This window comes from Centrocercus urophasianus, unplaced genomic scaffold, assembly GCF_019232065.1.
Source record: "Centrocercus urophasianus isolate 14NV4802_14NV808 unplaced genomic scaffold, USGS_Curo_1.0 seq_9, whole genome shotgun sequence".
NCBI lineage: Eukaryota > Metazoa > Chordata > Aves > Galliformes > Phasianidae > Centrocercus > Centrocercus urophasianus.
This window is the reverse complement of record NW_024885532.1, coordinates 23,678,094-23,699,381: the sequence shown is the minus strand read 5'-3', so window position 1 is coordinate 23,699,381 and position 21,288 is coordinate 23,678,094. Positions and strand designations below refer to the sequence as shown.

The 21,288-nt window shown below is 44.3% G+C and overlaps 1 protein-coding gene across 1 annotated transcript in view; it reads right to left on the bottom strand.

The window, feature by feature from the left end:
- Positions 1-21,288, bottom strand: part of LOC122171513 (histone-lysine N-methyltransferase SETDB2-like) — a 37,136-nt gene that overhangs the window by 6,457 nt on the left and 9,391 nt on the right. The window contains exons 8-20 of the mRNA XM_042839139.1: positions 20,474-20,643; positions 19,866-20,085; positions 18,036-18,120; positions 16,764-16,872; positions 15,631-15,956; positions 14,461-14,549; positions 12,420-12,530; positions 8,147-8,457; positions 5,390-5,543; positions 4,763-4,867; positions 4,535-4,670; positions 2,690-2,797; positions 1,806-1,939 (exon numbers count right to left, since the gene is read on the bottom strand). Coding sequence (XP_042695073.1) covers positions 1,806-1,939; positions 2,690-2,797; positions 4,535-4,670; positions 4,763-4,867; positions 5,390-5,543; positions 8,147-8,457; positions 12,420-12,530; positions 14,461-14,549; positions 15,631-15,956; positions 16,764-16,872; positions 18,036-18,120; positions 19,866-20,085; positions 20,474-20,643 — 2,058 coding nt within the window. The remainder of the gene's footprint in view (positions 1-1,805; positions 1,940-2,689; positions 2,798-4,534; positions 4,671-4,762; positions 4,868-5,389; positions 5,544-8,146; positions 8,458-12,419; positions 12,531-14,460; positions 14,550-15,630; positions 15,957-16,763; positions 16,873-18,035; positions 18,121-19,865; positions 20,086-20,473; positions 20,644-21,288) is intronic.

Below are 21,288 nucleotides of genomic sequence, written 5' to 3'. Positions count from 1 at the left end.
CATGAGATAAAGCATGAGATAAAGCATGAGATAAAGCATGAGATAAACACTGTCAGGACAAAATACTGAACTACTAATGTTACTTCTTTGTAGCTACTGCCCTTCTGCCTCCCCTGTCCAGTACCAGCCAGCTCAGCTCCACAACTTGTTTAAATGCTGGTGCTGCCAGTTAAGTTATAACCCTGCAGAGCAAATATGCAGGATGCAAAGATTTCCTCCACTTTTAGGTGAGAAACAGGAATCCCTTGGAAGAGGCAAAATGCAACAAATGCAGCTTGGAAACACCCCTTACCTTGTGGATACAGTTATTTGTAGATAACATATCCAGCTTCTATCAATGCCTTTCTTACAGAAGGATCCCAAATCACTTTTTAAACTGCGTCACCTCGTCAAGAGCATAGCTGAGCTCATCTTTTCAATACAAACCTCCATTTGCAACGACTAATGCTCAAGTGTTAAGAAGAAATTTTTAAAGGGAACTGCACTTACTACACCATTTTCTAATTAGCAACATTCTTTTACTTAAAAATAATATTAGAAGTGCTGAAGAGTAGGCTCTTTCCTTGACAAGACAGCTTTTTCTTTTGTAATTCATTTTGATGCACAAAGACTACTTGTGCATGCTTCACAACTTAGAAAGCTACAGTACTGGAGGCACTTTATTTATAGGACCATAGAATGGCCTGGGTTGAAAAGGACCACAATGCTCATCCAGTTTCAACCCCCTGCTGTGTGCAGGGTCACCAACCAGCAGACCAGGCTGCCCAGAGCCACATCCAGCCTGGCCTTGAATGCCTCCAGGGATGGGGCATCCACAGCCTCCTTGGGCAACCTGTTCCAGTGCATCACCACCCTGTGAGTGAAAAACTTCCTCCTAATATCTAACCTAAACCTCCCCTGCCTCAGTTTAAAACCATTCCCTCTTGTCCTATCACAGTCCACCCTCATAAACAGCCATTCTCCCTTTTGTTTATACGCTCCCTTCAAGTACTGGAAGGCCTGCGAGGTCTCCCTGGAACCTTCTCTTCACCAAAGGTTCCCTCAATCTTTCTTCACAGGAGAGCTGCTCCAACGTGCCTGAATTTCCAACACTGCCCTCCAGTTGTGGCTTTTAACTCCCCTCACACTTTTAAATCTATTCTTTCCCAGTTAAAAGCAACCTTCATAAGCACGAGGACTCCTTATAATGCACACACAGCATTTTACTACCCAGGCCACCCTACCATCACTGGCACCATGCATTATGCTTACACCTCCACCCGTACTGTTATTAACCTTTAACAAAGCACCGTGTGCCTTCTCTTCTCTATTCTGCTCTGTTTGCTTCAATAATCTCTGCTCATCATCTCAACAGTGGCAATTCAGGATTTAAAACACCAGTTCTCCCCTCTCCAAAGGGATTCTCTCGCTGGTTCACTTTTCAGTGTATTTCACCACGAGGAAGGCTGTCGATCCATGGCCATAGGTTTTCAAGTCTCGTTCTTCTCTCCAGTAATTTCACAGTAGCTACAAATATCCCCCTCCTTTTATGCCACTGATCCAGTCAGTCCAAAAGTCTTTGCCATCAAATTCCCAAAACTTGCCTTACCACTTCTTTCTCATTCAGCCCTCTTGCACCTCTTCAGTACAGCTTTGCTATAGCTTTGCTCCGTGCAGGACAGGCAAACAGACTCACAAGAGGTGTTTCTGAGTCCTTTTCCCAAATCTCTACAGCACCAGCTCAGAAAACCATCAAACCCAACCATACATTTGACAAACAGCACCACAACCTGGACCATCCTACACCAGAAAAGACTGTTAAATACCGGTAGACTCCATTTACTTCATCTGTTTCTGTGGCTGCATCATCACACAAGGCACAGAAGTAGTGGTAGCTCCTGCGGCAGGCTCTCTCCTCACATCCCACTGTGGCTCCTTTCTTGCGACAGAAATTGCACACCTACAACAAAATGAAACCTAACTTAGGAAACCAACATCATCCTCTTTGGGAAAGTCCAATCTTTCACTGTGATACTTAGAACTCTGTGTAATGCAGCCAGCTTACAATGCCAAACTCTCACCCTGCTCAATGTTTCACTCCTCTCTCTGCTATTTTGCCTCAGCTGCATCATTTCACCCTTTAAGCAGTACAAAAAGAGCTACATGAGATATGGACAGCTTCCCTCCCCACCTCGTTCCAAATCTTGCCCAACCTCTTTCTGTGCTTATTGGTTGCATTTATGTTTTTTACACTAACTTCATAAAGAAATGAGTTCCATCCAAGAAGAGAGAAGAAGAGCTGAAAACAAAACAAGTAAGAAGATCTCATGTTAATCACCCTCCTGCTAAAAAGAAAAGGTGTTTCCCTTTATCCTTATGGGGTTGCATAATTTTGTTGCAGGCACTGGGTTGGTATTTCAAGGGCTCTCGAGGAAGTCTCTTAGATTTTCCTCTCAGGAAAAAAAGACCAGAAAACCCAATAAATACCAATTACTAAGAAAAATAACAATGGAATTTCAATAAGTACGATATCAAATTGATGTTTTTAATTCTAAATCTGTAATTTCTCCAATCTTAGTAGGTCAGGAGGACCAAGGCCTTCTTTAATTTCTTCTCCCCAGTCATAGCTGACCAGACAACCTCAGTGTGCACCCTACTACCCTGCAGTGCTTTCAGACAGGACTGAGTGCAGATTCAGAAACTGCCTTACCAGTCGCTTTCCTCTCTTGAATTCATTCAACACGGATTCCACATCAAACCTTAAATCCAGATTTTCTGGGTTATACTCTTCAGATTCCACAAATCCAGAGGAAAATAACTAGAAACAAAGAAACAATGGCAAGAATTAACAGAGTCAGTTAGTCATCAATATATAGAATGTCCCTCTCTTTTATCATTGATTTCATACATCTGATCCTCTTGCACATACACAATCTGACATAACTTAAAGATGAACCAAGAACAGGCTGAGAGGTGAGAAAGTGAACTCCATAAGAAGCGTGAATGAAGTCCAATGCCCAGAGTAAGGAGGAGAAACTGTTTGGCTGACAGACTTCCACACCTTGACCATCTTATCTGACCAGTTGTTCAAGCCAAAAAGCAGCCAAGCAGCACACTCTTCCAAAGGCAGACACATTTATAAAGTCATCAGAATCACAGAATGGCCTGGGTTGAAAAGGACCACAATGCTCATCCAGTTTCAACCCCCTGCTATGTGCAGGGTCACCAACCAGCAGACCAGGCTGCCCAGAGCCACATCCAGCCTGGCCTTGAATGCCTGCAGGGATGGGGCATCCACAGCCTCCTTGGGCAACCTGTTCCAGTGCGTCACCACCCTCTGAGTGAAAAACTTCCTCCTGATATCTAACCTAAACCTCCCGTCTCAGTTTAAAACCATTCCCCCTTGTCCTATCACTGTCCACCCTCATATACAGCCATTCCCCTCCTGTTTACATGCTACCTGCAAGTACTATGAGGCCACAATGAGGCCTCCCTGGAGCCTTCTATTCTCCAAGCTAAACAAGCCCAGTTCCCTCAATCTTTCCTCACAGGAGAGGTGCTCCATCCCTCTGATCATCTCAGTGCCCTCCTCTGGACCTGCTCCAAGAGCTCCACATCCTTCCTGGACCTTCCTTCTGCAGTGCTGCAGATGGGGCCTCGCAAGAGCCGAGTAGAGGGGGACAAGCACCTCCTTCTCCCTGCTGGTCACCCCAGCATTTGTTAATGCAGCCCAGAACACAGTTGGCCTTCTGGGCTGCAGGTGCACACTGCTGCTTAGAGGTAAAGAAAAAAAAATAAAAATCATTCACACAACATTTACAGCCCTAAAATCGATTTCAAACCAAGCATCCAACACTTCATTATGTTTTTGAAACGTTGTGGAAAAATTAGTAGAAAAGTAAGGCAGGAGTAGTGAAAGCCAGAAAGCAGTTCCAGGAGCAGACACACTTCCTGCAGTAAGGAGCTCTCACTTATGGGAGAATATGACATCTGCAACTGATTCTGCACACCAAGAACCAGCTGCATCAAGACACCAGCATGAAAGAGAGGCATTTTGACAGCCAAGAAAGCAACAATGTTCCCAGATCACTCAGAGCTTAACAGATATTTTTACATGGTTCACTCAATTCAGTGTCTCAAGAAGACTGAATTTCTACTGACAGACTGCATGTATCCATAACTGACCAGGACATGCACGCACTCGCTGACCAGGAACAGAGATGTGAAAACACCAAAGAGCAATGTGCCAAACTGCTGCAATCATGTTCTCCTCCTCCCCAAAATTCTTACAGATGTGTTTTACCACAGATCTAGCTATTTTCCATTGCCCCTTCTTGACTGACTAGTGATGCACCCATCTTTACTGCTATTTTTGAAGCACACCTTTGTGCAGGATATCATAAACTTGGAGAATATTTCCTATTTCAACTGAAAGAAAGGACAGAGTTCATTGTAAAGTCAAAAAGAATTATAATAAGAATGGACAAGTGGTAGAAGTTTCCCCTTTAGTGCTTCACCACTCTCCTTAGGCACTGCCCAGCTGAAAACCACTCACCAAACAACTCTGATGAGCTGCAATATTTTGCTCTTTGGCAACGTACATTATAGAAGCAGCCTCCCCTTCCGAACAGAAGGCACACGTCCTTCTCACCATTTTGGCCATCGTCTGGAGAGCACCTGGAACAGGAAGACTGGGACAAAACAAGCCACTTACTTACTTCACAGAACAGTCTTCCCCCCCTCCAAGTTATTTACAGCACCACTCCACGCAGTGCAGTCTTACTTTGTGGTTTTCCCTTCAAGTCCACAGCAGAAATCTTCAGTTTCCCACTCCCATGAGGTGAGATGCACCAAATGTCTGAGACGTCGCCGCCGACAGCCCTGAGCTCTGTAGAGTAAGGGTGAGAACAGCCTGGTGTTATTTTTAAGAAAAAGGATTTGAAGTATTGCAGCGACAAAAGTACAAGATAAGGAAATCTCACAGCCCAGCAAATCGGGCACATATTTCTCTCTTTCAGCAGTCAATTCCTGCCCCAATTAGTTCCATATCCCGTCTATTTTATGAAAGGGGAGGTCTCCAATGAGAACACCAGAGCATAAGGGGATTTCTTTTTTCACCTCTGGCTCTGCCACTTTACTTAATGACAGGCAAGTCACTCAGCCTCCATGCATACCTGATTTCTTTTTCCCCCCAGCACCTTTCTGTACCTTGTAAGCAAGGTAGGATGGGGACAGACTTGCACTATCTATACAGTAATCATCACAACAGCCTTAAAACTTAGGCATTAGATAAACAGACAACAGAAACAAATGGAAATCCATGGAAAAATTAGAAGCAGAACAGAAACAACGACGAAAGGAAACTAAAAAGCATGTTTATGGTGTTTGAATGGTTGGGAAGAGTTCTCACAGCAAGTTAACACCTGAAATCGCTGCAGATGCATAGGCCCTGGTCCTCCCAGTTGGATGAGGCGTCTCTGGGTGCCCTGGGAATTTGGCAAGATGCTGAAGATGGAGGCTGCAGTCCCAGCTGTCCTTACAGGCTCTGAGGAGGAATCCTGGTGCTGAAAGATAACCAAAGATATTTGGTAAGGTCAGCCTTTGTATTTCCAATGCCTTCGCAGGCACTCTGAAGCAATGGAAGGCCAGCTCTCAGCCAATCCTCAGTGCAAAAGCAGCGAGCCTGCATCCAGTGCCCCACTTAGCTCACCATCCCACCACCAACAGCAGCTTTGCTTTGGCCCTATGCTCTTCCTTAGGTCTCTGCTACAGACTGCTGTCAGGAATAGGACACAGAGCTAAATGGAACAGCAGACCCAGCTAACTGCTCTTAAGCAAGAAGGGAAAGGCTAAGGGCATAATTCAGCTCCAGTTTAATTATATTTTGCCTGAACAACCACTGGTTTCACTACACCTCAAGTGTTCTGTGTGAGGGAGCAAGAAACCATCATTTCTGCAGTAAGGCCCACAACACCACAGATCTCTCATTCTTTCTCCTGCTGCCCCCTTTTCAAGTTGAAGAATCCTTGCACAGAAGCTGTTCTGCATCTTTGATCATCTCTGTCACTTCCACCTCCCTCCTCTACTACAATCACAGAACTGCTGAGGTTGGAAAAGACCTCAAAGATCATCAAGTCCAAACCACAAGTCCAACCACAACCTGACCATCCTACCCTAACTCTAACAACCCTCTGCTAAATCATGTCCCTGAGCACCACATCCAAACAGATTTTAAACACATCCAGGGATGGAGACACAACCACCTCCCTGGGCAGCCTGTTCCAGTGCTTAACAGCCCTTTCTGTAAAGAAGTGTTTCCTGATATCCAACCTAAACTTACCCTGATGCAACTTGAGGCCACTTCCCATTGTCCTGTCACCTGTCAGCAGTGAAAACAGACCAGCCCCACTCTCACTGTAAGCACCCTTCAGATATTGGAAGAGAGCAAGAAGGTTTTCCCCTCAGCCTCATCTTCCCCAGACTAAACAGCCCCAGTTCCTTCAGTCTCTCTTCCCCAAGCCTATAGGAAGAAAATAACCTTCAAAACAGTGAGGTAAAAAGGCACAGTAGCACTCTGTTCTTTCTTTTTATCTTCCCCTTAGGAATTCATAACATCCCAAACACATTTTGGATTGCTTACAAGCACACTGATAGAACCAACTGTTGCAGTCCCTTGGTTCCTTCCCTAAGATGCAGCAGGCAGCATGAGAGGCATCAGTGTTAGGACTGCTGTTCTGACCACGCACCACTTTCCAATGCTTGATTTTCTCACTCTTGATTTCATAGCAAAACAACTTGCTGTCGCAAACTTCTTTTGTGGCTTTTCAGAGGTGACTTTCACCTTTGCTACCTCAGAACCTAAGGTGAATGTCATCTCCAGGAGATGAAGGCTCTTTCTCTACTAATGGGAGAGATGATAAAGCTGTGAAACAGAAGATAGAGGGAAAGCAGCCAAGGGAATGAATCAGCTGTGTGCCCCTGCTACTGCTCTGCTTAGTCCTTGTGCTGTTTTGCATCAACACGCCTATCAGTGGTTGCAACGGCAGCAAAATGGAAGAAAGCAGTAAACGAAAGTAAAAGAGGATGAAAGCATTTCTCAGTGCACAGTGATTGTGCAATTCCACAGTATATTTCCTTGAAATATTGACTCATAGGTCCAACTATCTCCTTTCTAGAAGCAGCTCTGGGAGCACCTGTGCAGGGAGATAAAGCACATTTTTGCTGGGCAGAACAAGAGGCACTAAAAGCCCCCAGCACACACATGGCAGGGTAAGGAGAATCCAAGAAGCTCCTGATCCCAGCATCCTCACTGCTCACATCAGGCACGTGGAATTGTGCTGCCAATGCAAGGAACAGAAAGAAGTCACCACATATCTGTTCTTTGTGGGAAATCACAGAATGGCCAGGGTTGGAAGGGACCTCAAGGATCACGAATCTCCAACCCCCTGCCACATGCAGGGCCACCAACCTCCACATTTAATACCAGACCAGGCTGCCCAGGGCCCCATCCAACCTGGCCTTGAACACCTCCAGGGACGGGGCATCCACAACCTCTCTGGGCAGCCTGTGCCAGCACCTCACCACTCTCTCTGTAAAGAACTTCCCCCTGACATCCAACCTCAATCTTCCCTCCCTCAACTTAAAACCATTTCCCCTTGTCCTGCTGCTATCAACCCTTGTCAAGCGTTGATTCCCCTCCTGTCCGCAGGCTCCCTTTAGGTACTGGAAAGCTGCAGCGAGGTCACCCCGCAGCTTCCTTTCCTCCAGCTGAACAAGCGCAGCTCCCTCAATGAGAGCAGCAGCACAGCACAGCGCTGCGCTCCTCTCAGCCCTGCGCCGCGCCATCAGCAGCACAAACACAGCTGCCCATCGCAAGACTTCCACAACAAACCCACCCTCTGCTTGCCACACAGGAAACGTTTCCACTATTTTTTGAAGCAGATGGACGGCCTGGCGGATCCGCCCCTTCTCACAGCCGTTCCACGTTACGGGATAACCGCAGGGCTCCTCAGCGGCTCCCGACTCTCCTCCGCTCCCGAGGCGCTCGGCCTCGCAGCGCCGGAAGCCCTCAGCCACTCCCTAACACCCTCGGTCCACGCGCTGCCGCGCCTACGGTGGGGCGGGACCGGCGGAAAGGCGCGGACCGACCAGCAGCGCCGCTACTTACCGCGGGCCGCCCGCTCCCGTCCACCGCCACCCCCGGGCCCGGCCTGCACGGCGCCGCACTTCCACGCGGGGGAGGAGCGCGCAGAAGCGGGCGGGGCCCGGCGCACAGCGAAGCATGCCCAGTAACAGCCCGGGGCGACGGGCTGGGGCTTCGAGCGGCCGATTGGCTGCTGTACGGAAGCGGGCGGGGATTGGAGGCGGGAGGGTCGCGTGGTAAAGGAGAGGCTCTCGGCCCATCCCCGCGCCTTTAGGTGCGGTAGAGCTGGGGTCGGGGGTTCGAATCTCGCTTGGGGCTCGAACCCGAACCGCCGGCTGCAGAATCACAGAGAATCACAGAATGGCTTAGGTTGGAAGAGACCTCAAGGATCATGAAGCTCCAACCCCCTGCCACACGCAGGGCCACCAGCCTCCACATTTAGCACCAGACCAGGCTGCCCAGGGCCCCATCCAACCTGGCCTTGAACACCTCCAGGGACGGGGCATCCACAACCTCTCTGGGCAGCCTGTGCCAGCACCTCACCACTCCCACAGTACAGAACTTCCCCCGATATCCAACCTAAATCTTCCCTCCCTCAACTTAAAACCATTTCCCCTTGTCCTGCTGTTATCCACCCTTTCAAAGAGTTGATTTAGGACCACACGCTGTACAAACATTACACTGAGCCGTGCACAGTGGGTGCTAACACCCTTTCCCTGTAGACCACAGGGCCACACAACTGCCAGCCCTTCACCAGGACAGCCTCACTCCCCACAGGCAGTGCCAGCACTGTACTGAGCTGGGCACAACCTCAGGAACCTCCTGCTGGTTCTGTCAGCACTCCTTCATATCCATGACAGGCAGTCAAGGATCCCTACACATCTGCTCATGGGCTCTGCAGGCTCAGCCACTTCCACCTCTGCTTTCTTCAGTACTTAAGCTTTTACGCAGTAACTCTGCTGAAGTGCTGGTGATGCTGACAGCCATGGTCACAAACACCCATCCCTGGAGGCATTCAAGGCCAGGCTGGATGTGGCTCTGGGCAGCCTGGTCTGCCGGTTGGTGACCCTGCACACAGCAGGGGGTTGAAACTGGATGATCATTGTGGTCCTTTTCAACCCAGGCCGTTCTGTGAATCCATGAAACACAGAAATGGAGCAGCGTGAGAACAAGCAACTAACCCAAGAGCCCCATGCCATGCTGCTACCTGGTGTAACATTCACACTGATGGCAGGCTCCTAAATAGACACAGACCATGTATTTTCTGCAGCAAGGAACAGCTTTTGCACACCAGTCCCGCACTATAATTCCTACCACTGAGCCAGGAAAGAAAATTAAGAATGGTGAAACAGACTTCTTTTTTTTCACCTTGATTTTTAATGACATTTCCATCTGTTTTTCCACATTCAAGGTGAGCTTGGAGACATAAAGGTGTTTTCTACGTCCTCACTTGTTTAAAAGGCTTCTAGCAGTGCTGACTTACCAGCAGGCTGTAAATCTTTAATACAGCAGCACAAATCCAAATTTGAAGTTCGAAGTATCCAAAATAAACCCAAAAAACAACAGCTTAGGGGCACAGGCTCTACGTTTGTCCACATTTACACAGAACTTCATCAAATCCAACTTGAGGAAGACAAATCCTAAGCTGTATGGACACAAGCCAGTCCTCTCGCCTCTGGGCCTTAGGGCCAAGAGCTGGCTCCTGCTTCTCTTGCAGTTTGTAGCGTAGATGTAGGCCTGAAATCCCTGCTGAAAGCATGGCTGCCTATTTTTTGTTACTCACAGGACTGTGTTCAGCCAGTGTATCAAAATACATACAATTATTTGCCATGACTTGAGCTTGCCATAATTTATGTCTCATTTTCAATGCTCTTATGGTTTGAAACATAGTACATGTAAGCTGATTTACACCTTGAAAACACATTTAACTCATTTAAATGAGCAGTCAAATCCATAGGAAAAACACATTGCAAATTATTTTATACTTTGTGTGAGCTTTCCGTGACAGTGAAAATTAAAACATTTGTCAGCACTGCACGAGTATTCCAGATATTTCTTCTGCAGTGAACAAGTTCATGTAATAAGTTGTTTTACAAAGGAAGCCCAAGCTTAATTATTAAAGAAGAAAACGTGTGTATCTGCTTAGTAATAAAAAACACATCCCTTCACAGGCACACACACCAGTAGGCAGGCTGAAATATTATCATCAGCAATCACTGCATTTTATTTGCCAAGTGGCACAAGTTCACAGAGGCTGAGGGAGCTGGGCTTGTTTACTCTGAAGAGAAGGGGTGACTTCATTGCAGCCTTCCAGTACCTGAAGGGAGCCTACAAACAGGAGGGGAATCAACTCTTGACAAGGGTAGACAACAGCAGGACAAGGGGAAATGGTTTTAAGTTGAGGGAGGGAAGATTGAGGTTGGATGTCAAGGGGAAGTTCTTTACAAAGAGAGTGGTGAGGTGCTGGCACAGGCTGCCCAGAGAGGCTGTGGATGCCCCATCCCTGGAGGTGTTCGAGGCCAGGTTGGATGGGGCCCTGGGCAGCCTGGTCTGGTATTAAATGTGGAGGTTGGTGGCCCTGCGTGTGGCAGGGGGGGTTGGAGCTTCATGGTCCTTGAGGTCCCTTCCAACCCTGGCCATTCTGTGATTCATGTACCATATATCACACATGTTTCAAACCAACAGAGCTCGTGCAGCAGGTGAGAGAAGCAGAGTCAATACTGCACTTGTCACTTACGCAGCCCATACTTGACCTACATGAAATCAACTCATGGAAAACAGTGCTAAAAATTATGTAATAACAAAAAAAATCTCCCATCTTCTGGGGTCACGTTACTAACCCTCTAGGGCTGCTTCTTGTACACATCAGTGAGACCACACTTCAAGCACAGCGTTCAGTTTTAGGCCTCTCTCCGAAAGAATGGAGAGCTGTTCAAGTGTGTGCAGAGGAAAGCAATGAAGCCTTGAGGAATGGCTGAAGTAATTGCAGTTGTGCAACCTGGAGAAGAGGGCACAGAGGCTCACTGCTCCCTACGGCTATTTGAAAGCAGATTGCAGAGAGGAGTGCTGGCCTCTTTTCTCAGATGACAAGTGATGGGACATCAGGAAATGGCTTCAAGTTGTGCCAAGGGAGGTTTGTATTGGACATCTGGAAGAATTTCTTCATGGAGGGGGCAGTTAAGCCACGGAATGCGCTGCCCAGAGAGGTGGTGGAGTCTCCATCCCTGCAGTTGTCGTGGACATGGCATTTAGGGACATGGTTTAGAGACAGGACACAGTAGGTTAGGCTGACAGAACTGATGATCTTGAAGATCTTTTCCAAGTCAAATGATTCTATGATCTACCAATTTTACAGCCTCCTCCTGAATCTGCACACAGTGTCATCAAACAATTGTTTCTTTCCTACCAACAAACCACACAGCAAGGATTTCTGTGTCTCACCTCTGACACACTATAGACACAGCACTGAAATGAGGCACAGCAGATCTTGAAGGATTTCACAAAATCAAAGAATCATTTGAATGGGAAGGGACACCCACAGGCCATCTGGTCCAATTCTCCTGCAATGAGCAGGGACACCTACAGCTCCATCAGGTGCTCAGAGCCCCATCCAGCCCGACCTTGAATTGTCTCCAGGGATGGGGCATCCACCACTTCTCTGGGCAATTTCTGTCACAAGCATGAAAGAAGATGTAATTACTTCTCTCACTTGCAGCAGGACTTTCCCAGCTCACCCTGTAGCACGATCACTACTTCGCAGAAGTTCTGATTAATCTCATTACTACTCAAGACAAACTGTCCCACCAGATCCATTGGATTTAGGTATATTTAAATAATTCTCAGCACTCAGACAGACTTGCATTCATACGAGTTTTGGGAAACTGAGTTATGCTAATTCATCATTGTAGGAGAGCACAGAAAACATCAATCAACCATTGCTGTGCACATCCATCATATTTCTGTTGCAAACTGCAGAAAAGCATGAATTCTTCCAGCTTGTAACTGAAAGGTGAGCAGGGAAGGGATGTGAGGGAGGAGGTGGGGAGAAAGCTTAGGAGCACAGAAAATATCATGTAGGACAAGTTTGATGCCTGTCTTTGTGACAACCAGCTTTATCCATGTAAACTATAAAAATGACATTCAAATGTAAATTTTAAAAAGTTATCAGATAAAAGGCATTTTTGTTCAGTGTAATTAGCACCACAGATTTAACTGTACTGCTCAGTATCCAGTCCCTTACAGCACATAAATCTCTATGTACACGAGGTGCTGACAGTAGAAAAGCTTGCTCTATAAGGTTTTCTTCCTGCATTTCTGAACTCCACACCAACAGGAAATCTCTGTCTCTGGCATACTTCCAACTTCGTATCCATAATCCCACGTGAGTTCAGTTCCAGCTTTCACATGCCTAAGAAATAAAACATCTGGTCAATATTTAAGTGAAACAGTAATGTGCTTACAATTTGTCACCAGCAACTCACAAGCAAAATCCAAACGCATACGGAGGCAAAAGCATTGCACAGGCAGCCTGCTCAGATTGAACCAAGAGATATAAGGAGTGGCACCAAGAGATATAAGGAATGCTGACTTCCCTACTAGAACTATGAGGAGTGCAAATACCTGTACCTAGCAATTAAGGTTTTGTCAAGCAGCCTGATAGAGTCAGGTTCTAAACAACCCATTCTAACTTCCAGGTGAATTTTTGGGAAAAAAAAAAATAAACCAAAGAAAAAGGAAAAAACCAGATACATGAATACATCTAAATGAGAGCATGGGCAGCTTTGTTCTTTTTACTATGCACAGCAAATCACTGGGGTTCAAACAGTTCCATAGGTGCAGTGGTGATGAAGGTTACCATCTTCAGTCTAACAAGCAAGCTTTTAGTGCAACTGCACTGCACACGTGCACAAAGCCCAGGACTCGAAGTTAAACACAAGATCTTCAAGAACCAGTTGCTGTGACAAGTATGTGAAAGAGAAGTAATTTCTTATGCAGGAAACTGACTGTTCAAAATGAATGCCAAATTAAATAGAGACCAAGGCGCTGAGGTACAACGAAGGGAAAATACTATAAAATAATTGTACTGTAAAGAAGAGTAACTGTGTGATACTTCTCACAGGGTAAGATAGGGAAAACATTAGAAATAATGAATTATCAGGCAGCAGGCTGAAAATAAAGTGAATGAGAACTTATCAAGCAGAGCATAATTGTAATACGAGACTTTTTGCCTCAGGATGTTCTGGAAGCCAGAAATATCAAATAATTTAAATTGTGGCTGGGTAAGTTTACAGAATATGTAAAATGAAGTTCAATGATTCAAATGCAGTCCTTAAGGTAGAAAAATTGCAAAGGGGTGACTGACAAAGCAACAGGACAAGCCAGGGGAACATTTCTTCAACTGTCCCCCTTAACTGCCTTCTGCTGACCACTACTGCCTCTGCCCTTTGGCCTCAATCCCCATTACACAGTTTTTTATTGACTACCTGAAGGAAGATTCCAGCTAAAACAAAATCTTGTTACAAACCATTGTCTTCAGAGTTCTCATAAACCCCCACAGAGCAATCCACAGCATGCATCAGCACAGGATCAAGGGCTGGGCCTACGGCTGCAAGGCTCCACAGAGTATCTGTGTACCTCAGGTTTGTCTAAAATAAATCCTTTCTTCTGCATAACTAACTTCCTATAGCTCATATTTTCCTTCCTGGGTTTGGTTGTGGCCTTCTTTTGTCTCGCTGGCACCTGCAATCTGCATCTCCCCCTGTTGACATCTGGTAGGAGATCACCACACCTTTTGCTTTCAGAGGAAGTTTCCACTCGAGAACCCTATTGCCACATTCCCAAGGCAAGTCTGACTGTGCAGAACCTTGCTAATCTTGGCAGCTGTGAAGAAAAGGTTTGGAGTCAGCTTGGTGCCCACAGAGAAAATGTATGAAATTTAAGATTCTGTAGGCTCCAACTCTGCCCTAAAGGCCACAGCTCTGCTGGCCACTCTTTGGGACACAACACTCAGACCAGTCAACCACAGCTTTTAAAATGACCACGCTGAGTTAAGCCTACTCTTCAGTGGAAATACTAGCTTTAATGATAACCAAAATGGATGCACCAAAACCAAGCTACCCCACATCACATTTCAGTGCAAACTAAATAAAAAACTTTTAGTGACAAGCAGATTTTTTACTTCAGTCTTCAGTGCACAATGAAAAGCCACTCGCGAGCAGTCAGTTTTATGGTTTCATGTGGGTAAACAGCTGCACTCTTAGCATAACTTTTCCTTCATAATTCAGCATCATTTTCTTCCCTCGTGCCTTGAACAAACATTAAAATTCTGAAAAATTCACCTGTTTGTGAAGAAAGCAACCCATGGGAAACTTCTGTTGTGAGTCTCCACAAACACACTCTGTGCAAAGAGATTGGGGCAGCAGCTGTGCTGTGAAACAAAATACATGAATTAGAAACAGTGAAACACCTGGTCCTGCACTAAAGATTCTATTTTGTGTCAGGTGTGTCACTGCTACAAGAAATTCCTTCCTCCCCTACTCCAGTCAACACAATTGCTGTTACTTAATGCACTGCCACTGGTTTTGTTTAGCCATGTCTCTGTATCATCTCCATCATACCATGAAAGTACCCTCTGTTAGGAAAATTAAAGCCCTTTTATCAAGCTGTTCTCCAGTGATTTATGGTGAGAAATCATCTTTGATTTACGATGCAGCACAAATTATCACTAGATGACATGCATCTCAATGGCAGTGGAGCAAGCAATAGGGACACGTGCATGGTCATGGATGAAGGAAGGTTTCAGCAAGATGCACTGCTACTCTTACCCCCATACTACCTCTGCAAGGAGGTAACACTTAAATATATGCAAGGATTTTGCAGTAGGACACATATCCATGCCATCAGAGAGAAATAAGTTACTTGTTGAGTGCATACAGGTGTGTGTGAAGCATTCATCTTAGTTGGAAGTTCTCTGGAAATCACTGCTATCTCTGGTTAAGTTGAAGCTGAGAGACTTACTAACCAGGTATCTCACAGTATGACTTTTTTCTACAGCTCAGTCCTATTCAAGAATTTCCTACAATATCACAGCACTTAAAAAACTTTAAACCAGCATAAGCCAGAACTTACAATGGTTTGGGAATAAAAAGCGAAGCTGGGAGCAGGGTTGTGGCTCAGTACAATGCATAATTTGATCTCTAGATACCCCACACTCCCAAAATCATTTTCTAAAATTCAGGAAAGAAGTGTCACTCATTACTTGGGAACATTTCACTCTGTAACTCAGTGTTGCCAAAACCTACAGGCCACGCATCTTATGTAAGCCCTCACAGCCAATCTGCTGTCCTGTCACTTCAGAGTGCAGGGAGCACCACACTGCCTTCACACACACCCAACCACGTATTTGGGTTATGATACAACAGACTTGTGAAAAACCTTTCTGGCTCATGAAAACACATTACTCATTTAAGCTAAAGCGAGTAAAAGAACACGTGCAAGTTTTTACTTACATTAAGAAAGCGACCCACATTTCCTTCTTTTGTGGCATCTAGTACATAGATATTTTCATCATTAGCATTCTTCAGAAACGTCCTGTCACCATCTGCATCCACACAAAATATGCCTTGCTTTGACTGTCTGTGAGCTTCCTCGTTGCAGTTAGCTTTCTGTGGTGTGGATGGCTTCACAACGCATTTATCATTCAGCACATCCAATCTGCCACAGGCAACACCCTTCAGAGACAGACTCTTCCTTTTGCATTCTGCACTGCCCATTTCTGCAGGCTCCGTCTGTCCAACTTCCACCAGATCTTCTTCCTTCTGCTTCTGGATGGATCCTGTCAATTGATGTCCAAGTTACCTCCCAGCATTAGTTTAAAGCAGAAGCCAAAGCCCTTGTTTGGCCCCAAGCTCTTGTCCATCCATCTTTCTTTGTTCCCCAAAGTGCACGTGGTTTCCTTACCATTTGCAAAGTCATAACTATCCTTCCAAACACCTTTCACCACTTGTGCTGCAGATCACTACACCTCCTGCTGCAGTGCCTAAAGCATTTGCTTATGTTTCCCATGAGTGACCCACTCCCTCCCTTCCTCTCAAATCCCACTCCAAAACCATTTCTTCCACAAAGCCTTTCTTCCTCATTCTCTACTTTAATTTAATTTCTGAGAGAATCACAAACTGAAATGAAGACAGAAGCAAGATGCATGTGCAAATAACACCAGTTTCACATTGCTTCCCAAGGTTGAATGCTCCCAACCCTGCAATTCCCCACGTATCCTTTTTTGTTGACTGCTACAAACAGTGGGTATGACACAACATTATTTTTGTATATTTTGAAATAGTATTTCCCACAGCTGCCCTGTAGTTGAGAAACAATTTTATGAACTGTTTAATGTGCCCCAAGGTCGACTTTGCAGGCAAAATAGCATCCTGTGTTAGTTAATGCACTGTGATATGCAGGGCAGCAATAACTTTTGTACTGCTGAGCTGCTAGAGCAGCCTAGGCACCCCACGAGCATCATTATTCTATCCTGAGAACAGGCCTGCAACAAACACCAAGATCACTGTTTACATTTTAAGTCTATCCCATGATGATGTGGCACAAGTATGCTAAGAGTGCAGTGTTTGTAACTCTACAAACCTACTTTCTTTTTCTTTGTTTGTTCCACTGGTCAGTTCTGTTTTGCTTGAATGCTGAGGCTGAGAAACATTATCTTCATCTGAGCTGGCACTGTGCACCAGAGTATCAACCTCCTTTAAATAAAACAAAAAATAAGGAAAAGGTTGTGATGTATTTTTGCTGTATGCAACTCTGGGTCAACAAAGGATAGTAAATAGATTCTAAGACTCCAGGGTTTAAGTTTCAAACCTACTGTGACACTGAGTTCCAAAGATCCAAACTTTTACTGCAATGCAACACATACCTTAATTTCAAATGATTCCTTGGAACAACTTGGAAGAAGCTCACCACTCAATATAATATTTATGTAAGTACTTAAGACCCAAAGATTTCACTAGTCTAAATGTTTTTGTGTTAAGTTGAACCAAAGCCCAAATATGCTTTGTATGTGGTTTTAATAAAATGAACAGTAAAGAAACCAGTTATGGAAGCACTGGAGTAGAACCAAACTGCCAAATTTTAGCATGGAAATATAATGTGCAATGAAACCTGTAGAGTAAGTTTACACCAGTCTCCTTCCTTTGCACATATTTTGCACTTGGGGCAGGTAAGATTCTCTTCACTGTGCCACTGCATGAAGTTGCTGCTCCCATGATTATCCTCTCTCCCTGCTGTATCATTTTCTAGGGAGACATCACAAAAATACCATCATTCTGACTCCCTATGTTGCAATTATTTAACAAAGGAGGTGGAAGGGGAAGAATCCTTTACTGAGACTCATAACTGGAGTGTATGCAGAGGGTGAGGCTGGAAAAAGGAAGGCTGTGAGAGTAACTAGTGCCATTCTCAGCAAGAAGTTGAACAGCTGATAATGGAGAAAGGACAGGATACAGCTTCCAGCTCAGCTCACAGTGTGACATAAAATCACAGAATGGTTTGGGTTGGAAGGGACATTGAAGATCATCTGGTTCCAACCCCCTGCTATAGGCAGGAACACCTCCTTCCAGACCAGGTTGCTCACAGCCCCACCCAGCCTGGCCTTGAATGCTTCCAGGGAGGGGGCATCCGCAGCCTCTCTGGGCAACCTGTTCCAGTGTCTCACCACACTCACACTAAAAATTTCTTCCTAATATCTATCTGTATCTACCCTCTTCCAGTTTAAAGCCACTTCCCCACATAATTTCATGATGAAAGATCGTTAGGATTTTTAAAACGTGTTTGAGATTAAGAGGTCAAAATTAACACATACATTCAGCATAGTGAATATTAATCTTTTAAAGCTACTTATCAATATTACCATTTTTAGCTGGTGATTATCCACAACAGCTATTCTAGTTCCAAGCCTTCTCACAGCTGCAGTATTCAAATTCCTTGGATGAATTCTGTACAGGAAGTTCAAAGGGAAACAGCAAAAGACAGACACGTCAATAACTCTGACAACACAGGTTTCTTTAAGAGTCTCTAGCTCGTGAAGATCAGATCATTGCCTGTAGTCCTACTTTCACCTCAAACTACTTTTAAGAATGGGAGAATGAGGTTAAGTTCTCAACAGCACTTGAATAAAACACTGTCTTTTTCTTTTTTTTGACAGAGACCAGCAATTGGTTTTAAATCCTTCTTCACTGCTCCTGAGAACCAAATTTGCTGTTGTTTGATTATTGTATCACCTCAACACAGAGTACCTACACAGAGTTCTGCCTTTTTGCTGCTATTGCTTTCCATAGTTTTGACACCGTAGCTTCAAACAGGAAAGCAAAATAAGTTTAATGGGGAGAAAGAATAGAGGGTGAGACAGTAAACAGCAGATATAAAAAACGTTCTCACACAGAAGAACCTCAACCTCTTCCTGATGTGAAAGTGTGAAGAAGGATGGGAAGCAGTGTTTGTTATATATCCCTAAAACATCAAAAGTCACACTTATGTTTAGAATGCAGTAGAAAATACCAGCCTAAACCTAATCTGAGCATCTGTATAACATCAAGCAATAAGTAACAGCTCTTTATCAGTAAAAAATTCAACCTAAAACATACGTTTTTCTTTCCATGAAAAAAAAAAACAACAACCATGATGATATTTCTTTGGGGTACTGATAATGGCTAAGAGTTCTATTCTTTAAAGATTTCTTATTTTTTAAGAGTTGGAATAACAAATTCTTTCTCTCTGTTCAATTTTCATATATCTCCCATGTGAAACGTTTTTATTCTCAGAAAGGGAAATGAATGAGATGGAAGGTAGCTGTACAGTAATCACAAATACAAAAATATTCTTCCCTACAATTTATAGGGGAAGAACCTTTTAGAAATAGCATCTAGTGAACAGAATTATAGCATCTATAATTCATAAAATTATTTGTTAGGTTTCCAAGATACCAAAACGTGAGAATATACTGGCAGGTATTTTTTTTTAAAGTTCCTGTTTGTGATGTCATTGTGCTTCTCAAAGATCTACAACAGCCTTTCCCCACAAAACAAGTATTTGCAATTACTTACAGGTATTACAAGGAAAGTGTAAGCAAAGCAAGGCAGAAAATTGAAGAAAACAAGCTCCTGGTGTTCTTCTGAAAGAGACTACAGTATGCTACTGATGAAGCCACATTATTATTTTGCAGTAGTTTTATTTCAGGAATCCTGATAGGCTATGAGACCTAATGAAGATAACAATGTCTGTGTATTGCAACAACACCTGTAAAAGCAAGGCACTGTCAGACTCCTACCTGGCAAGGTTAAAAGTCCTAGCAGAGCACATTAAGGGACAAAGAAGAAAAGGTTTAGAGATGGAAGCAAAGAATAGTACAGTTAGTGGCTAATTTATTATCAGATCCTCTAGTGTCATTAAGTATGTTTTTAATTGCTTCTTTCTTTCCAAGTTAGCACAATGATTCATGCCCTGAAGAGGTCAAGACACTCAGGAGGCAAGTGGGATTTCTAACAAATGCCAAGAGATGCATGTCATGAGGAAAATCAGTACACAGGAATAACTAAAACCCACTAAAACCAACAACCAGGATTTAAAAGGTTGAAAAAGTAAAAGAAACACCTCTCAGCAAACAACACTCAATTCTAGTACATGTTTTATAGAAGACATTCTAGAATAACAGAATATTCTGCTTTACGTTCAGTAAACTTACAGAGCTGATTCACTTTCATTATCACCAGGTGGCTCCTGCTGCTCAAGAATATCCTCTTTGCCAGTGTGCACGAGTTCAATCTCGGAGTCTGAACAGCTAGAGTCCAGTTTTCTTTTTTTGGAAAGAAAGCTTTGCCCTCTGTCATTCACAGCACTCTCCTCTTTCGAGTCTTGATCAGCACCTCCCAACTCTTGAACTTCAGCTCTGCTCATTAACCTGCCTGGAAGAAAAAAATATAATTAATTGTTACTTTATTAAGCTGGGTCATACACAGCATCCTAGCTCAAATTTGTATTAAAGGCAAGAGAATTATTTGGGAAAACAATACTTTGCACCTATACTGAAGGAAAACTACCCTTTGCACAGGATGCAGAGACTTGTGAGGGAAAATGTAGGTGAGACAGGCTTTGCTCCAGATAGCACCATCACACTGCAGAATCCTTCAAGGGTTTTCCATCTGTCTGATCATCTGCAAGTTCAGGTGGTACAGGCTCACTTCTTTCCCAACTTCAAGTTTCCCTGCTTGCTTCTCAAAGAAATTCCATGGCATAGGACAGAGGGGGGGTAAAAGTTATGCTACAAGTCTTCCACAGGTCATCTTCTGTTACCTGAGTAAGTACAAACAAACGTCCCCTTGTCGATATCATCCAGGCAGCGGACGCCCCAACCCTTCTTCTCTGTGTTGAACACCTGCAACCGAACTTGAATGCCATGCTGCACAACTCTGTTCTGACACATCATCTTGTCACATCTGCACGACACGCTACACTCATAAATTCTGTCAAGATGAAGCAAAATAAAACACGGGAAAGTCAAGTTGCTGGTATGAACTTCACTCCCGAGTACAAACAAGGCTGAAAAGACAAAGAGCCTGGCTAAAACTGATTGCACAGCACTGCTCCAAAACTCATGACATTCTTGACTGTTGACTCAACAATTTCAAGAGTTTATCAGCCAGATTTTGATATAAGATGACAAAAAATAAAAGCTACCTTTTTATTTTACAGAAGAAAGTCAGACATGCAGAAATCTTAAAGAGGCAGCTGATTCTATTGGAAGAGACTTTGTAAAGACACCCTGTCTGCCAAGACCTCACTGCAGCTATCAGGAGTTCAGGATTTAACCAAATGACACTAAAAGAATTCAACCTGTGCTTTTTTACATTTGTTTGTGTGTTCTTAGACTGACACTGGCTGTGATGGGCTTGCAATAGATCTTGCAATAGCTCTCCCTTCCTTGTGGCAGGTTTCCTTACCATTGATAGCAAGAATGAGCAAGTACAAGGGCCAGGAGTCCCTGAGCTTCTAAACCAGGTAATACTGGTTACTGGTTAAACCAGGTTACTCTTCTTGGGCCTCAAATTAAGATGTGAAAACTGTAGTATCTGCAGCACAAAAGTGTTTTTTCATCTCTCTTATTCAAG